At 43.1% G+C, this 19,391-nt stretch overlaps 1 protein-coding gene across 1 annotated transcript in view; it reads left to right on the top strand.

Annotated features, from left to right (window-relative positions):
• ermp1 (endoplasmic reticulum metallopeptidase 1) overlaps positions 1–18,029 on the top strand; it is a gene marked incomplete at both ends in the record, with an annotated part of 44,808 nt that extends 26,779 nt beyond the window's left edge. The window contains 7 exons of the mRNA XM_083657400.1: positions 7,121–7,295; positions 10,954–11,144; positions 12,239–12,391; positions 15,462–15,664; positions 16,309–16,424; positions 16,713–16,876; positions 17,853–18,029. Of these exons, the coding sequence (XP_083513526.1) occupies positions 7,121–7,295; positions 10,954–11,144; positions 12,239–12,391; positions 15,462–15,664; positions 16,309–16,424; positions 16,713–16,876; positions 17,853–18,029 (1,179 nt within the window). The remainder of the gene's footprint in view (positions 1–7,120; positions 7,296–10,953; positions 11,145–12,238; positions 12,392–15,461; positions 15,665–16,308; positions 16,425–16,712; positions 16,877–17,852) is intronic.
• Between the last annotated feature and the right edge of the window lie 1,362 nt (positions 18,030–19,391).

Here is a 19,391-nt window from a genome sequence, read left to right as displayed (position 1 = left end):
GGCTCAACTTGTGTCCCAAACTCAATGGACCTGCATCTCCACTGAAAGAACATCTAGTATTGAAACACCAGCAGAGTATATTTGTGGCCTCGATCTAAATGCTATTTTCTCAGTGAAACAAAGAGTGATTTCTTTTGACAGAACAGACGTGGGGGAAATGAATAAAGCCGGAATGAGAATCCTCATTCCTCACACCAACATTTCTACACATGCTTGGTTGATGGTGTGAACCAAGCATGTGTGAACTTCACTGTATGCATGTGTGAACTTCACACAGCCGTTGATAATTTGGTGTTCTGGTTGAGCCACAATGAGCAGGAGTCAGCTGAGGTGCGTAACAGATAATGATCTGAGCTTCTAGGTCTATGAGAGATGGAGAGAGAAACAGATGGAGAAGAACTAGCATGTAATAAAAGATCTCTGTCAGGTTGTAAACAGGGTTCCTACGCAGGTCTGGGAAGTCAGGAAAAGTACTCAAAATGAATTGGATCATTTCCAGGTCTTGAATAGTTTCGGAATCTGAAGAAAGAAAAAAAAAAGTCTAGAAAATGTGGAGGTTCAGGTCGTCTAATACACACATAATTCTAGCTTTTATGTTGTAGAGCCACTTTGAGTGCACAGTTTTTGTTTTGATAACGTTCAGATAGCTCTTATTACATAGCTGCTGTCAGCATGCATTATATCAAATACCCACCAAAATCACATCCAGTAGTCAAGAACATAGGGTCTGCCTGGAAAAATATGGAGTTTATAATATTATATGGAACCCTGGCAATCATCTCTCACAGTCTGATGGCTGTGAAGAACAAGCTTCATCTATCCAGTGATATGACCTAGTTAGCAGGGGCAAGATGCTCTGCGTACATTTTTCAGTTTAGAACACCAGACTAAACAAAACAAGGTCTGGAAAAAGTGTGGAACTTTTTTGATTGAAAAATCTGTAGGAACCCTGAGTATTCTATATATATATATTCTATATATATATATATATATTCTATATATATATATATTCTATATATATATTGTATGTATGTATGTATGTATGTATGTATGTGTACCGTAAATTCCGGACTATAAGCCGCGGCTTTTTTCCCGTTTTTTGGCCTTTTTTGGCCCCTGCGGCTTATATAATGGTGCGGCTTATCTATGGATTTTTTCCAAAAAAAAAAAAAAAATCTCTCTTTTTTAGCACTCTTTCTAACTATAAATCCACTTCTGTTTTAATTTCCTCTCTTGCCCTCTTTTCACTACACCGCGGACACTGTGTGCACTGTAAAAAACAACACAGGTGGTGTTGTGTTATGTTGTTTTGTTGAAATGTTAATAAATGGGAGCTTCCTCAAACAGCCATCTCTTTCCCGACAATCCCCTCTGTGCATGAACCCTTACATATGGTAATTAAACATTAAAACACAAAAAAAAAAAAAATTAAAACACCCGCGGCTTATAGTCCGGTGCGGCTTATATATGTAAAAAACAGTCAACTTTGCAGGTGCGGCTTATACACCGGTGCGCCTTATAGTCCGGAATTTACGGTATATATATATATATATTCATTCCAGGCTGCCTACAGACACTGGGAGTTCTTTGTGTGCAATCTAGCAGAGATGCGAGTACATAGGCCTCTGTATAGATTGTATTATGTGTGCATGCTTGTGTGGGTGTGTTGAAGCTTTGGCACTGTGTGTAGTGTACTGTGTGTAGTGTACTGTGTGTAGGGGGAGGACTACACAACAGTGGGTTGAAAAATCATTAGACCAAAAAGCAATGCGAGAGAGAAGAGAGTTGGGCGAGCGCCTCCAGGCCGAGCTGAGATCTGGCTATTGATCATTTTACTCCGACAATACGTTTGCCTAATCAGGTGCTCTAATTCTCCGTGCAGTGGACACTATTTTATTTTTGGCTTTTATTTGTTTTGTTTTTAACTCCATTACATTTTTATTTTCCTTTGAGTTAATGAATTTCTGTTCTCTCCCCCACACTGACTGCACTGTTAAGTTTCAGTTTACTTTACAATCATAGCCCCGGTGAAAAGTCCCGAGGACAGTAGGAAGTGCGAGGTGAAAAGTCATCACTGCATTCGGAGTTCCTGTTTATCTTGTATTCATAACAGTGAGTCATAACTTGGCCATGGTTTATAGTACATCCTTACTTTCAGAGTGACACAATAATAAATAGGCAATCATATTATTTTCCATGCATGTTTAGGGTGTGGCTGAGGCAGTACCTCTCTCAGTTGAGACTTTAGGGCACATGGTCATTAACAGCTTATAATTATGGGCAACAACTATGAAACAGACTCATTGTTAGCGCTGAACTGCTGTTTCTGGATGAACCTGTTGTTGCAATGAGGTCAAACTAGAGGGCACGGTAGAGTGCATACCTCCTCCACGACGGAAAGGTCATCACTTAGAAGTTGGCCCCTGAACAACCTTTCTGCCAAGTTTTGTGCAAATCCGTTTGTAACTTTTTGAGATATCCTGCTGACAAACAACAAACAAACAGGGGTGAAAACAGCACAGCCACTCTCTGCTTTCCACTGTTAAATATGGCTGCTGCTGCGCTGTGATGGCTCAGTTTTGTGCATCAAACAAAAACGTCGGATGAAGTAAAGATTATTACACAAAGTTACTGCAAAAGGAGCATTTTTCATATTTGCGTTAAAATCGTTGGCATGAGCGATTATCTGAATTTGAGCTGTTTTTTTTTAATAGTGGTTATTTGCGACTTGTCTGACCACTCCTGTTTTGCTGGTCAGTGTAATGATGATTTGTTTTTTATTGTATCATTTCTGTAAGGGAGGGCCTATAGATTATGGTTGTTTTGGTTGCTTCTGCATACACTCACTGATACGTCTGTGTGCATTGCTCGGGTCTGTGACCTCTGAGACAGGAGGTTGATTTGCATATTATGAAGAATGAGGAAGTCAAAGTGACTCACCTGTTGTCAATTTTGTCATCTAACAACTAGGACGTTTGATCTTGATGGACATGAATGTGTTTCCTCTCCATAGAGCACTGAACTGAAACATCTAGCCCCTTTTCTTTTTATTTGTCTTTTATTTATTGACGTATTTGTTTATTTATTTTCATTTATTTAACCTTTATTTATCCACTGAGGACCATTGAGAGCAAGCTCTCTTTTTGAAGGACGCCCTGATTACAGCATTATACAATTACAATTACAAAAATTGTCATACATATAAAACAATAAAAATCACATGAAAATCACAGATGCAGACAAATAAGAGGGCTACATAAAGCAGGTGTAATCCCTATGTAATGCATCCTCAAGTAGCGCCCTGAACAGTTTGTCAGTCCAGTTTGAGAGAGTCCTGAAGCTTCTATCAGGAGCATAAACAATGACTCAGTATCCATGCCTGGACTGACCCATCTAACGTGTGTCTGCGAGCGTGTCTGATATCCTGTAGCACTGAAACTTAAAAGTGACGACAAATACAATGGAAGCCTGCCACAGGAGGCCTTATAGATAAACAAAAGACAGTGTTGATCTCTTCGAACGGAAAGAGAAAGCCAACCCACTTTTTCATATAAAATACAATGAGTGTGAAACCCATCACCAGTAATAAAGCACAGAGCACTGTGAAATACTGCCCCCAGTGGCTTCAGTGTGGAAGGTGAAGCTTGCATGTATATAGTACATCACCATAATCAAACACAGACATTAAAGATTGCACAATGGTCTTTCTACTAAGGAGAGAAAAACAAGACTTGTTTCTAGAGGAAACCAATCTTTCCCCTCAGCTTTTTCCTTGGGTCTTCCACATGGATCTGAAGTTAGCTTAGCATCTAGCCAAATGCCCAAATATTTAAAAGAATTAACAATTTCAGTTTACATTTTTTTTGGCAGTTATACAGTCATTAAACGACGATTATAGCAACAACAACAACAACAACAATTATGTGCTGTGTGTGTATTTTCTGGCTCGAGTTAATATTTGTGTTTGTCTAGTGCCCAGAATATTTGTTCCATTTGGTTCTCCGGTGTACCCACTCACCCACACACCTTTGTACAAAGACCATGACTAAGATCCAAACATGTATTTTAGTGTTATCTGTATTTGTTCAGGGTCAATACAAGAAAAAATGAAACCAATGAAAAGGAATGTAAAGAATATGAATGAAAGTGACAATGATGAATACTTTGTCCAATCAGTAATCACTAATAAACCAATCAGTGAGAGTAACCTGCCAGCAGGGGCGGACTGCATAATCGGGCACGTCGGGCAAATGCCCGGTGGCCTGGCCTGGCCTGCAAAAAAAAAAAAAAAAAAATCAGGCCAGGCCAGGCCACTCACTGAACAGCAGGCCAGGCGCCGCCTACTGGTTTACTAGTGGTTTTATTACTTTATTCAGGGTTAAAGTGGGTGCATCTCATTGTAAAATTGGACTTGGCCCAAATTGTGCTTCAAACGGCCCAAATTGGGCTTCAAACGGCCCAAATCTGGCTTCAAACGGCCCAAATTGGGCTTCAAACGGCCCAAATCTGGCTTTAAACGGCCCAAATTGGGCTTCAAACGGCCCAAATTGAGCTTCAAACGGCCCAAATTTTTCGTCGGCCCGTGTCGGCCTGGCCTGCTTGGTATCTAATGCCCGGCCTGAATTATGATCCCAGTCCGCCCCTGCCTGCCAGCCAGATGAACAGAGAGCCTGGTTAGCGCTCTCGTTCGTTCAAGCTACAAGCTGATGTAGGCTATGACAGCACTGCAGTTTGCAACCTCTCTCTGCTGTCAGAGTATACCTGCTATAACCTCTCTCTGCTGTCAGAGTATACCTACTATAACCTCTCTCTGCTGTCAGAGTATACCTGCTATAACCTCTCTCTGCTGTCAGAGTATACCTACTATAACCTCTCTCTGCTGTCAGAGTATACCTGCTATAACCTCTCTCTGCTGTCAGAGTATACCTGCTATAACCTCTCTCTGCTGTCAGAGTATACCTGCTATAACCTCTCTCTGCTGTCAGAGTATACCTGCTATAACCTCTCTCTGCTGTCAGAGTATACCTACTATAACCTCTCTCTGCTGTCAGAGTATACCTGCTATAACCTCTCTCTGCTGTCAGAGTATACCTACTATAACCTCTCTCTGCTGTCAGAGTATACCTGCTATAACCTCTCTCTGCTGTCAGAGTATACCTACTATAACCTCTCTCTGCTGTCAGAGTATACCTGCTATAACCTCTCTCTGCTGTCAGAGTATACCTGCTATAACCTCTCTCTGCTGTCAGAGTATACCTGCTATAACCTCTCTCTGCTGTCAGAGTATACCTGCTATAACCTCTCTCTGCTGTCAGAGTATACCTACTATAACCTCTCTCTGCTGTCAGAGTATACCTGCTATAACCTCTCTCTGCTGTCAGAGTATACCTGCTATAACCTCTCTCTGCTGTCAGAGTATACCTACTATAACCTCTCTCTGCTGTCAGAGTATACCTGCTATAACCTCTCTCTGCTGTCAGAGTATACCTGCTATAACCTCTCTCTGCTGTCAGAGTATACCTGCTATAACCTCTCTCTGCTGTCAGAGTATACCCGTAACACAACACATGAAGCACAGTTCTCATTGCATTTGTGTCAGCAGGAGTTTTATGTTCAACCCAGCCAGTGTGAGCCCAGCTGTCATTCACCTCCATATCCTGATATGAATAACTGCTTTCAAAAGACCAATGTTCTGCTGATCCTAGGATGGAGGAATTGTGTAATTTGGGCTGCAGATTAGTAATGTGGGTTCAAATAAACTTCTATTTTCTAATGGACCATTTGCCTCTTTGCAAATGTCTTGATCTCATAGTAGAGATGTCCTCGGTCGGTGTGGGGGCAGCATTGCAAAGGAGAAGATTTCGGGAAGGAAAGACAGTGGAGTTGATCCCCCACCAAAAACCATGTTGCTGCCATGATGTTTTGAAGGAAAGGAATAGGTTGTTTTCAGGTGACGTCGTCACGTCAAGATGGCGACCGGGGCGAGACCATTGACCATTGGCTTGTTTGCAAACCACATGATCATGCTGTGGGCCAACCAGCAGCAGGCTACGTAGGAAGCGATAAGAAAGCACTCGCAAAATCCGACAAGTTGCTGGAAAAATTGCTTCTCTTCATTTGTATATGGATCATAGCCTATACGAGGCATCAGCCAAGCAGCATTTTGGTAAACGAACCGTGTCACTGGGTGGCAACGGCAATGGAACCCTATGGAGCACAAGTGGCGCGAGGCTTGAGTGACTGACTCTAGCCAGTTAACTCTGTTTACATTTTAAAAACGGCGACAGTTCACACAACTTTAACACGACATGCCTATATTATACATCAAACTCTTGAGATACTTCTGCTCCTCACTCAGAATGTCTAAATATAAGCGATGTGATGTATAGTTTTTGAGATATTAACGTTTGTTTGACACAACTCATACTATTAACTGCCGCGGGGGTTCCGCATTTCTGGGTGTCAAGTCACAAGTGACGTCACGCTGATTCCCCATATATGTTTTGCAATCTTCTGCCGATAACCTGCAGCGTGGAGCGGCATCCAACCCTCTTGCATACTCACTTTCCTCCATTCTCCATAGTAGCTCTGGGAGAGCCACCCCTCAGACGTCACGTCACATCGGGGGGCACCTGTTCAAGGGGAGGGGAACTGGGGGGGGGGGAATAGCGTGATGATCCTCACATGCACTACGTCTTGTCAGTGAAAGCCCTCGCTGTCAGGTGAAAAGAAGCAGAGGAAGCATGGTGCTAGTCTACGGCTCTCCCCAGATTGGCAGAGGGGGAGGAGCAACGACCGGGACAGCAGGCCAATTGGCCAAGTACAATTGGGGAGAAAATGGGTGGAAAAATCAGAAAGAAATTGATTAACCCATTGATACCTGATGCAGCATTTGCGTGTATAATCCCTCATTTGTGTGTGTATCCCTTTAAGACCGCGTCACGCGGTCTTAAAGGGATACACACACAAATGCTGCATCAGGTATCAATGGGTTAAAAAGGGAATGGAAGCAGTATGGAAGGGGAGAAGGATTGAGGAATAAAAGGACAGATGTGATTGTGCCCTGCATGCTCACTAACTGTGTGCTGAGCTGTTCTCTGTGTGTGTGTTCTCCATGCAGGGTGTGCGCCTGGTGCAGCTGGGAGAACTCTACTTTGACGTGAGCTTGCTGCTGTGGTGCTGCAGCCTGGTGTGGCTCACCCAGCAGGGCCTGTGCTCAGCCTATGTGCCCATGCTGATGGTGGCCTTCCCCCTAGTCACTAAGCTGCTGCTGGCCAAGGAGTTCAAACACAGAGGTACACACACTACTACACACTCAACCTGTATAATGAGTTAGAAATACCCCAAATGCTGTGTGCACGCATTGGTATGATGGTATGCATGTCAAATGCTCCACGACACATTTTCCCCTCGGGGCAAATTCTTCTTAGTAGTGCTCTTCTTAGTAGTACAGAAACGACAAACAAAAGAGATGGTTGTCCCGTGTCCCCAAACCTGTTTCTCAAAAGCTTCTTGCCAGTGGGACCAGCTGTAAGTCAGTGTGGTGAGATTAACTTATTGACAGCTGGATCCGGACTCGTAGGAAACGATGGAGCCAGCACCCGGACCGGACGACGCAGCCATCAGTGAAACATATGTTGGCCAATATGCCGATATTTTTTTATTTTGTATTTTTTAAGTCATAGACAACATGTTGTGTACATTTGATCTTTTTTCTTAACTCAAGTTATATTTTATATTTGTTATATTTGTGTTTTTGTATTTTTCTAGTTATTTATAATTATTAAATCCCCAGTTAAGTTTACTGTTTCATTGCATTGATGTCATTTTGGACGATAAAGTTTATTGATAAGCTGTAAAATATCCTGCCTACATGACATATCTCAAGTCATCTCAAGTCATATCTTTGTCAAGTGTTTGATATTTGAAGGATCATTGCAAAAACATTGTGTAATATAATGTGTATTATTAACTCATTGAGTGCCAGCCACTTTTGGAGAACGGATGCTCCCAGTGCCAGAGTTTCAGAGCGTTTTCAGTGATTTCTCGAGGCCCACAGAATATTGTGTGATATTACTATGTAAACACTGAACACGCACAAAGAACGATGAGACTCTATTCTATCATCTGCAAAAAAAAGTTTATTGATCCCATTTTCCGTTCTTTAGTTATGAGCCGGAGAAGATAGCTTGATTCATCCAAAAACAGCAATTTTTTTCTAGAAGCTGAGATAATTGGCCTTTTGTGAAATTAAACATTTCAAGCACATCACTGACTCTGAAGCTAATCTTTTCTAATGTAGTCACACCTCAAAAATAATTTCCTTCAATAAAACAGTGAAGGCCAGGGAATTCTGTTTGGCAGAATAATATTTTTTAGCTACAACCAGCAGCGCTGGCCCCTGCGTGCGCTGCTGGTTGCAGCTTCTTGCTGGTCTTGATTTGCTGCTGGTGGGCATCGGATATTCTGGCTTGCGTTTGTCAATCCTGTCCTGCTGCCTGGGTCTGTCTGGGTGTTGCGCGCTGCTCTGCGTGCCCCCCCCCCCCCCCCCCCCCCCGCCCCGCCCCGCCCCGCCCCGCCTCGCCTCAACTGCACACTCCTCCTCCTGTCTGTGGTGGCTCTCTGCTGAGTTTGCTGTGCGCACAGTGAAGGGACATCGACATCCTGCTTTTTTACAGCGTTCCGCGTGTGTTTGTCACCGGCAACGATGCTTCCAGTTGAGAATAATAACAACTCCACGGTGTGGATGTGCGGATGTGCTGTCCGGCTCAATTGTGGGAGCAGATTGGCTGCTGCAGGCACAGCTGCAGTAACGTGCTTCAGCATATCGATGCATACGGATGCGATGCGATTTCCGTTTCCATAACGACTTCTTCTTTGTTTTTTCCTTGCCTTTCTGTTATGTGGAGAGCACTGTCGCCACCTAAGGGTTCTGTAAAATAGGTTAGACACATCCAATAGCTATAATATTTGTACATCAGAGGCAGAAGGCTTTGATCGACGCCCCACCGTCAAAAAACGCAATTGACGAACATGTCCGTCCTTGGCACTCTACGTTACTATTTGAAATGACGAACATGTCCGTCCTTGGCACTCAATGAGTTAATAAAAGAATATCGGCCGATATATCGATATCGGAATTTTTTTACTCCCCAATATCGGCATTGGCCTCAAAAATCCAGTATCGGTCAGGCTCTAGTTAGTTGGTCTAGTTAGTCTAAAGGAGTAAGTTTTTAGTAAGTATAGTAATTATAGTAATATAGTACTACTTCTGGCTAAATAGTAGGGCTGTGCCGATTCACCTATCTCCCGATTCGATACTATCACGATACTTGGGTGCCGATTCGATATATATTGCGATTCTTAAGTATTGCGATTCTACGATTATTGCGATTCGATATTACGATTTATTGCGATTTTTGTTTCTTTTTTTCTTTTCTTTTTTCAGTTTGTTTGCTTTTTACACTAGATTAGAACATGGGAAAAGTTGAATCATACACTAGAGACTGTATATTATATATCATGAGTAGGGCTGGGCGATATAGTTAAAAACAGGGGCGGACTGGGATCATAATTCAGGCCGGGCATTAGATACCAAGCAGGCCAGGCCGATATGGGCCGACGTTTGAAGCCCAAAGATGCACCCACTTTAACCCTGAAGTGTAATTATTACTTCAGACTAACTAATAAAGTAATAAAACCACTAGTAAACCAGTAGGCGGCGCCTGGCCTGCTGTTCAGTGAGAGGCCTGACTGCGGGCACAAAAAAAAAAAAAAAAATCTTTTTTTTTTTTTTTTTTTTTTGCTTTTGCGATTATCGATTCTGGAATAAAAGATCGATTAAAAAAATCGTGACATTAAAAATCGCGATACTTAGGTGAATCGATTTTTTCTCCCACCCCTACTAAATAGTAATGTGTATTTAAGCTGTTTGACTGAATGCACTTTGTAACCTTCAAATGAACCAAACTCTGTTTGTTTGCATGGGTGAAAAGTGCTTTGGAGAGATTAGAGCTGTTATCCTGAGCAACAGAATCCGCATGACCCCCAAATTAAATTAATCTTCATCCCAGCAACCACCATGGCACAGAACTATAACGGTTACTCTTATAAATAGAAGTTGTTGTATAATCATTGATTATGAAAATGTTCCCCTGCTAGAACAACTATTGCACTATTAAGTAGGGGTGTCACAATATATCGTCCCACGAAATTCCGCGATAGTAAAACGTCACGATATGTATCGTTGAGATGAAATCTCATATCGCAAAAAAAAAAAAAAACCCTTTTTTTTTTTTTTTTTTTTTAAATAGACTAAGAAACGTCTTTGTTTGTTGAAGTTCAATGTGTGGAAAGTAGTTCAGTTGAACAAGTCTCTGAAGAGACACATGAGAAGTTATACAGGAGAGAAACCATTCAATTGATTTTCTGGCAAAACTGTTTACGGTACTTGACAGGAAAAACTGAAGATGCATAAAAAATAGATTAAGAAAAGTCTTGTTGTTTGAGTTTGAAGAAAAACTGAAGATGCATAATGAGAATTTATACTGCTGAGAAACCTTTTAGTTCAAAGTAAATCTAAGTGACGGTGTAACTCATTCTATTTCAAGATAAGCCTTATCTCCAATCTCATGTTTTTTCTAGTTGTTATTGTAATAACAATTTCCCACAACAGCATGTTTTGTATTTGTGCATTTCAAATAAAATACTACTTTTCCAGTCATATATTGTCATTATTCAAGTTTAAAAAAATATTGTTAAAATCGTATCGTATCGTATCGTTATCGTGAACCCAGTATCGTGATACGTATCGTATCGTGAACTGAGTGTATCGTGACACCCCTACTATTAAGTAAAACCAGTGGTGCTTGTTTGTTGGCGGGAGAGTTTCCCCTGTGAATGAAACCTTCTGAACACAATGAGCACAATCGTTCTCACCTCCACCCTCTCCAGGAGCGTCGGTGAAGTACAGTGTGCTCTACATGTTGGGCCTGGCGTTGCCTTACGTCCACTTCATGTTCCTCATCTGGGTGGTGTTTGAGATTTTCACGCCGATCCTGGGCCGCAGTGGCACCGAGATACCTCCCGAGCTGGTGCTGGCCACCCTGGTCACCCTGGCGACCATCTTCCTCTCCTCCTTCTTTGTGAGTATTTGTGCATTTCCAATTGCAACAATGGAAAATAACTGTATATATATGTGTGAAAGCAATTAGTCCTGAACAAGTCAAGCCAATTTGTACAACCCTTAATAACTGTAACAAGGACTTCACCACGCCTGCATTATGAAAACAATATATAAAAACAGCCCCCAACCTTAGACCCTCAACTGAGGACAAGGAAACACCCTCATATTATTAGGAAAACAATGGAAGAAACCTTATGTAGGGCTACTCACTCACTCACTCACTCACTCACTCACTCACTCATACACACACACACACACACACACACAGGTGCACAGAGACTGGGAAAACAGGACAGGCGAAGTAAATTCCCGTTGCGGCTGTGAAGTGGCCCAGACTCAAATATGACGTTGACTCGCTGTGCTCCGCATACTACTCTCCATAAATGAGCAAAGTGGCAGGCTGGCAGCTGCTGTTTTGAGTGCGGATCTAGGAGGGGGGGGGGGGGGGGGTCAAAATTGGATGACTGACAAGTCGTAGCACCAATGAGAGAGTGGTTTGTTTTCAAAAGTCAACCGAGTCAGTTGGGTGGGGCGCACCTGATCGCTAAAGCTGTTACTGATTGGTACCCGAAGGATTTCGATGGAACCAATCACTGGCCAGGATTCCCACATTACTTTGGAGCTAGGAGTGTCCCAGACCCAGACAGAGCTCTGCAGCAGCATGCAGTAACGTAGTGTTTCAGTGTAAGAACTCTCATGGGTCTGGCGTTGAGACTAGGTCTAACCTTACTGAAGAGACTGAGTCACTGAGACTAGGTCTAACAGTACCGTGAGAGCACCAGCTAAAACACTAACGTAATTTCAGAGTACATTCGAGCGTATTGACACTTGCACTCAGTTTGAGTACCGTAATAATAGCATTGTGATCGAATCACAGAGCTGCACGGGCTAATCTTTTTCAGAGGAGTTACTTACTGTAAAAACTAGTTTTGATTCATTATCTGTCATTTAGACGGAAATGGACAAAATCAGATCTCTCTCTCATTTCAGTTATAATTTCCACTTTTTACAATGGCATGTTTCTCTCTCTCTCTCTTTCTCTGTCTCTCGCAGCTCCATTTCATCTACTTGGCCAGGAGTACCAAGTGGATCCTGGCGGGCCTGGCCTCCGTCTTCACCATCATGTTCCTGCTGGTGTCCAGCAGCCTCATGTTCCCTTACTCGAGCAGCGCCGACAGCCCACGGCCCAAGAGAGTCTTCCTGCAGGTCCCGAGTCGCATCACACTCACACACACTCACACACACACACACACTCACACACGCACACGCACACGCACACGCACACACACACACACACGCACACACACACACACGCACACGCACACGCGCACACACACACACATACAAGAAGCACACACAAGTACACACATGTACTGAATCACAGTTACATAAATCCCCATTCCCCACATGGTATTGCCTGTGTGTGTGTGTGTGTCTGTCTGTCTGTCTGTCTGTCTGTCTGTCTCTGTCTGTCTGTCTGTCTGTCTGTCTGTGTCTGTCTGTCTGTCTGTGTGTCTGTCTGTCTGTCTGTGTGTCTACACATCGGAGCATAAAGGTAGCCTGACTCACTCCATTTATTAGAGAATGTATGTATTCCATCTCTGAAAATGACTACGCATGCACACACACAACCACTACAGACGCTACCACTGGAAATTTAAACCAACAATCGTATTACTCTTAAATGTAATAATAAACTCTTAATGTAGAGAGTTTGTGACACCAAAAGTGCAAATTTTCACATTTTACTGAAACTTTGTAACTCAACAGTGTCGTTATGTCAGTCCCATAGACTGTATAGAAATGTGGACGTAGCCACCGTCCGTGACGTCACCCATTGGTTTGTGGACGCCCGTTTCGAAGCCTCTAGCTTGGCATTTTGACCGTCGCCATCTTGGTTATTTGGAGCAAGAAGAAGCTCGAGCGAGACCAGGGGTTTCCCACAGGGACCAGGGGTTTCCCACAGAGAGACCAGGGGTTTCCCACAGCGAGACCAGAGGTTTCCCACAGCACCGCCTGAGCTGCACCATCACTGGACAGTAGGGGTGTCACGATACACTCAGTTCACGATACGATACGTATCACGATACTGGGTTCACGATAACGATACGATACGATACGATTTTAACAATATTTTTTTAAACTTGAATAATGACAATATATGACTGGAAAAGTAGTATTTTATTTGAAATGCACAAATACAAAACATGCTGTTGTGGGAAATTGTTATTACAATAACAACTAGAAAAAACATGAGATTGGAGATAAGGCTTATCTTGAAATAGAATGAGTTACACCGTCACTTAGATTTACTTTGAACTAAAAGGTTTCTCAGCAGTATAAATTCTCATTATGCATCTTCAGTTTTTCTTCAAACTCAAACAACAAGACTTTTCTTAATCTATTTTTTATGTATCTTCAGTTTTTCCTGTCAAGTAAACAGTTTTGCCAGAAACTCAATTGAATGGTTTCTCTCCTGTATAACTTCTCATGTGTCTCTGAACTACTTTCCACACATTGAACTTCAACAAACAAAGACGTTTCTTAGTCTATTTAAAAATTTTTTTTTTTTTTTTTTTTTTTTTTTTTTTTTTTTCCGCGATATGAGATTTCATCTCAACGATACATATCGTGACGTTTTACTATCGCGAAATTTCGTGGGACGATATATTGTGACACCCCTACTGGACAGGTGACCTGTCAATCACGCCCCAAAACGCAGTCTACTTTATCATCTGTTTTACTCAAAATTGGACCATCATTTACAAAATGAACATCATGTTGTATTGAAGACAACTTGAAACTAGCGATTGAGACCATAAACTCAGTGCTTATTGAGGTAATAAATCAAGTGAGAAGTAGGGTCGTTTTCCCATTGACTCCTATAGAATAAGACTTCTTTTTGCAGCCAGTGGAGTCACCCCCTGCTGGCCATTCGAAAGAATCCAGGTTTAAGGCACTCCCGCATTGGCTTTACTTTTCAAATGTGGAGGTTGCCCCTTGGTCAGTCCTCACACACAGACATGCAGTAAAGATAATGGACACGGGGACACACACAGCTTGTCATACATTGAGTATTCACCTTATGTTCCAACTAGGGCTGGGTTCAAAAAATCAATTCTCCGATTTTTAATCTATTTTCATTTTAATCCTCGATTATCGATTCATATGTCCAGAGATCGATTTTTTTTTTATTAAAAAAAAAAAAAAAAAAAAAAAAATTAATAAACAGGCTAAAATATTATGCTGTGTGTGGTAGTTGAAACATAGTTTCAAGTTGACGTTTAATTATGTTTGTAGTTGAAACAAAAACATAAATACTGTAGGCTACATGAATGGAAATGTTTGATCATTATTAATATCTACTTTTAGAAATTATATAGGCTGAAATCAAATCACTGTGCATAATTGTGAAAGTGTCTTTATTGACAGATGAAAAGGCTGTTATTTACCCTTTGTCACCACCTGGTGAGTAAATATATGTGTAACTAAAACCATTAAAATTGACAACAGGTCTGCAACTTTTTTTCCCCATGTATCTACTTGGCTGGTTGGAAACCCCTGTGTTACATAACTGGACAGTCATGTAATTCAGGGTACAGCTCAAAAACCACGTTTTGGTATCACTAACCAAATCAATATTGAAAATTGATCGAATCGGAATCGAATCGAATCGAATCGAAATTAATCGATTCACAACCTTGTGAATCGGAATCGAATCGATTCTTGAAATTTGAACCAATACCCAGCTCTAGTTCCAACACAGGGGTCAGCCAGTTACTTCCTATTGTGTTGACACTTCCTGTGACAGTACAGTACTAGTGAGCAGGTAAAACAGACGGTGTTTTGAACAGGAAGTCATAACACAATTGGGTGAAGTGGGCGGGACTACATAAGGTGAATAGAGTTTCATCTCCAAGAACTGTCAGGCTGTAGGCTCCATCTCCCTAAAGGCCCAATTATACTCAACGTTAAAGACGGAGACGGAGACGGACAGAGCCTTCTGTCCGTACTCTGCGTTCATTTCGTCCGTTTTCTGTCCGTCATCTGAAAGCTTACGGATACGCATGAAACGGAGGAAAACCACACACACACTCATGCATTTGACTCTCTCCTGCCCACTGGTGGATGTATTGCTTAACATGATACCAACGTGAAAGACGAATGGAAGTATGTGGGCAGTGACGATTACACCGTTTGAAACGAACGCCTTTATTTACGGATGAAAATGGAGTATAATTGGGCCTTAAGTCGTTGCCTCGTCCCCCCTCTGCAGCACACGACGCGGACCTTCCACAACCTCCAGGGCCAGGTGGAGAGCCGGGACTCGGGCCTGTGGATCAACAGCTTCGACTACACCGGCATGCAGCACGTCACGCCACACATCCCCGAGATCAACGACGACGTGCGCACCCGCTGCCGCGAGGACCGCCCCTTCTGCGGGTTCCCCTGGTTCCTGCCAGTCAAGTTCCTCAGCAAGTCAGTAGCACAGCCTCCTATAGGACACTTGGATGCAGCATTGTTTTGATGCTCTTTATCACTCTAGGTCAGGGATACTCAACTTGCTTTGCCCAGGGGCCACTTTCATGAAATGATAGAAGGCCAGGGGCCAGTTAATAAACAAACAATACACATTTTTCTGTAGCGGATTGTAGGTCTTTGGAGTGTCAGCCGGAGTTTAGTCTGACAATGTTGTGCACACCGGATAGTTAGTTAGATTAAGCTAGTTAGGTTAAGTACGTACATAAGTGCCTGGGTAGCGAGCAGGAGGGCGGTATTTGACAATTTAGCAGCAAAATCATAGATTATTGAAAGATATTCCATATTCCAGACTGAAATGCTATAACAGAAGTGGAGTATTGGCCAGAATGACATGAACATTTGGAGACTTATTCAGCGGGTATCTTGCATGTTGCGTTCAGGTGCACTGTAAAAAAAAAAAAAAAAATTGCAATTCCACCGCGGGCCGCAAGTTGAGTATCACTGTTATAGGCTAATCTATATGGCATAATTTAACAAATGTATTATTTTGTATAGGTATGTATAGTATACATGGTGTATCCTTTCATACCTTGCACTTGTCCAGTACAGTCATGAGTGTTTTTGTGTGTGTGTATTCGTAGGAAGAACTGGTACCTCCCGGCTCCAGAAGTGTCCCCCAGCTCTCCTGTGGAGTTCAGCCTGGTGTCCAGAGAGGAGACCAGCTGGGGAACGGTCAAGATGACCTTCCATGTCAAAGGTCAGGAGCGCTATGTGTGAACCTGCAGAGATCTCCATTCAAATGCTCTTGGTAGAACTTACAGCTCCTACGCAGTGAAGTGTTTTTCACCAAGCCGTTTACAACTGTAGTGCATTTTGCAAACTTAATAGAATTGAATACAACATTTAAGATTTGGGTTCCCAGTGCCCGAGCAGTTCAGTAACCGTACAGTATAGCCAAATGACTGTATTTGGTTGGTTGTGTGTGTGTGTGTGTGTGTGTTTACCGTGTGTACCGTGTGTTGATGTCCTGTCCTGTGCCTTGCAGGCCCCAGCCACATGTCTCTGTATCTGATGCCTCACCGAGGGGCGAGCCTCTCCACCTGGTCCTTTGGCGATGGGACGCCCCAGTTCGACCTGAGTGGAGAATATTTTATCTTCTATTCCCACGGCCTTGACGCCCCCACGTGGATCTTCTGGTTTGAAATACAGGTACTGCCCTCTACCGATCAACATTTCATATCCTGTGATGTGTGATGATGTGTTTTTGTTTTGTTTTCTATTTTGGAGCCGGTTTATTTGTCTACTGTGTGTGTGAAAGGATACATGTTTCTCAGTACAGTATAAGTCAATTGAACGACTGTGTTCCCACTACGGGTGGTGCCGAATACAAATACAGTATTTGGAAAGCACAAATAAGTGGGTTTTTCCCAAATACAATAACATACTTATTGTTCTTCTAGATGTCAATGGGCCTTATATTATTTAGAATGATGTGTAAATCTCTCACAGACTATCAAAGCGCTAACAGGAGTTAGTTGATTTTTTTTTTCCTCGGTTTCCCCCCCGGAGTCATTCTTTTCATTCCTGGGATTTCTGGACCTCACGTGTTACGGCACCTCGTGGGCCTCAGCCAGCGATGTCTACAGATTAGTTCCTGCCAAGAGCTCAGCTCTGATCTTCAGGCCAACTTTATACCTTCTTTATGAGTTGGACTGTGTTGGAATACATTATGGAATCTCTATATTCCCTCTGGTGATGTTTTGGAATTAGGGGGGTCAAACTTAATCGATGCATCGCGATGCGGACGTGCCGCGATGGATCGAATAGGATCGTTCACAGATAATCGCTGAATCGTTTGTGTTTTTATGTTGACATTCAGATTTTAAAGCACTTTCTAAGTAAAAAAGAGAGTTGATATTTATCCGACTCTTTGTATTAATTAATGAAAAAGTAGCCATGTGCAGTAATAATATAGAAAAGTGAGGATGTGATACTTGGAGCTGCGATACTTTGAGCTGTATCGAGATGCATCGTGGAATCGAATCGTTGACAGATGAATCGTAATCGAATTTGGAATTTTGGAATACATGTGAAATCTCTGTTTTCCCTCTGGTGATGCACATGCATGTTCACGTACTGAGTTGTACCGACGCATGTTGATGTTGTTCCTCTCCTCCCCTTTCAGCCTCCCAGGGACCCAGACCCTTCAGGTCCGGAGGGGATGATCTCGGTGGCCATCTCCTCTCACTATTTCTTTGGGCCCGACCAGAGGACTGCTCAGCTGGAGGAAATCCTCCGCAGGTTCCCCCCGTGGGCCTTCCCCTCTTCCTGGGTCAGCACCTACGACATGTACCGATACTGAAGAAGCCCACAGAACCACAGAGGCTGATACCGAGGAGAGCTAACCGACTGCAGCGGCCCCCGAACGGAGAGGGAAGAGATTTCGAGAAACAATACTGAGGATCAGCAGATGGGCCCTGCCGCCTTTTCACTCTGACACACACACACACACACACACACACACACACAGAATGGGACACGCACACACTCGGCTCCCTCCCAGCCTGCCTGAGAGACCCCCATCACTGTGTCAGTAGGCTTTTAGTAGCTAACCGAGCAGGAAGACGCGCTGAGGCGTGCCAGAAGTAAGCTCACCTACCTAGCGTACGTAGAACTTACAGACGGACTAACTCACTGACCAATGCACTGGCACCACAAGCCCTACGGTCACTCCTGGGTTGGTGAAACGAGGGGGTGAAGGGGTCTGTGTTTTTTTTTGTGTTTTTTTGTTACTCTCCCTCAGTCTGTCTGCTCTCTCTCTTTACTCACTCGATTTCACTCCCTTCCCCATCGTCTATCTCTCTCTCTCTCTCTCTCACACACACACTAACTCACTCTCTTACTCTCATGCCAACACTCTCGCTGCTGACTCGTTTTGTATGAATGACATTGCATGTCGTCTACCTCCCTTGTGCTCTCTTTATCGGCCCGCCGCGGGGACAGGAGGCGTTGTTGTCAGAATGGCTGTGTAACACAAGCTTCTGCTGCAAAAGAGACGACACCGCCCCCTACTGTCCGCACTGTAGGTGCAGTTGGTGAACCCAGCCATCTCCTCGGTTCTCGTGGGGAGTAGTTGAAGCTACTAAAAATCTCGCAGGGGGAAAAAGCGCTGCTTTCACGTCACTCGTCTCCCGCGCTTAGTGTGGAAACGTCAACGCTTTTGATTTCAGTTTAGTCGTTCTTCTTCAACGCGCACTTGTTATATCATGGGGCAGGTAGGTTTTTGCATTGGCTAATCAGTTAACCGTGAAATGGCTCAATATCATTCCTCACTGAAGACCTTGGGTGTAACCGTGGATTTCAGTAAGGTAATGCTAACAATCTGCGTTTAGGCTAACTGTCAGGGAACCTGCCGTGTAGAAGCAGAAAGCCGTTTGCTCAGCTGCAATGTGACTTGAATGAAAATAACAGGCTAGAATCAAACTGTCAAGACATCCCGTTAAAGGAACCGTCCTACTCACAATATCACAACTTTGCATGGATGGGTATATACATTTCTCTAAGAGGTCTTAAATCGTCCAACAAATGCAAATACCATAACCTGACGCTGCCACACAATACCACTGGCAGCATCAGGTAACAAACAGCTGGTTTCTTCAGGTAAACGTGTAGAGACCTGGGGCCGGTTGCACCAACTGGTCTTACCCTGGTCTTAAGCTAAGTT

Source organism: Poromitra crassiceps (assembly GCF_964638095.1).
Source record: "Poromitra crassiceps genome assembly, chromosome: 21".
NCBI lineage: Eukaryota > Metazoa > Chordata > Actinopteri > Beryciformes > Melamphaidae > Poromitra > Poromitra crassiceps.
Note: the sequence above shows the minus strand (reverse complement) of the source record. Positions and strands in the feature narration are given on the sequence as shown.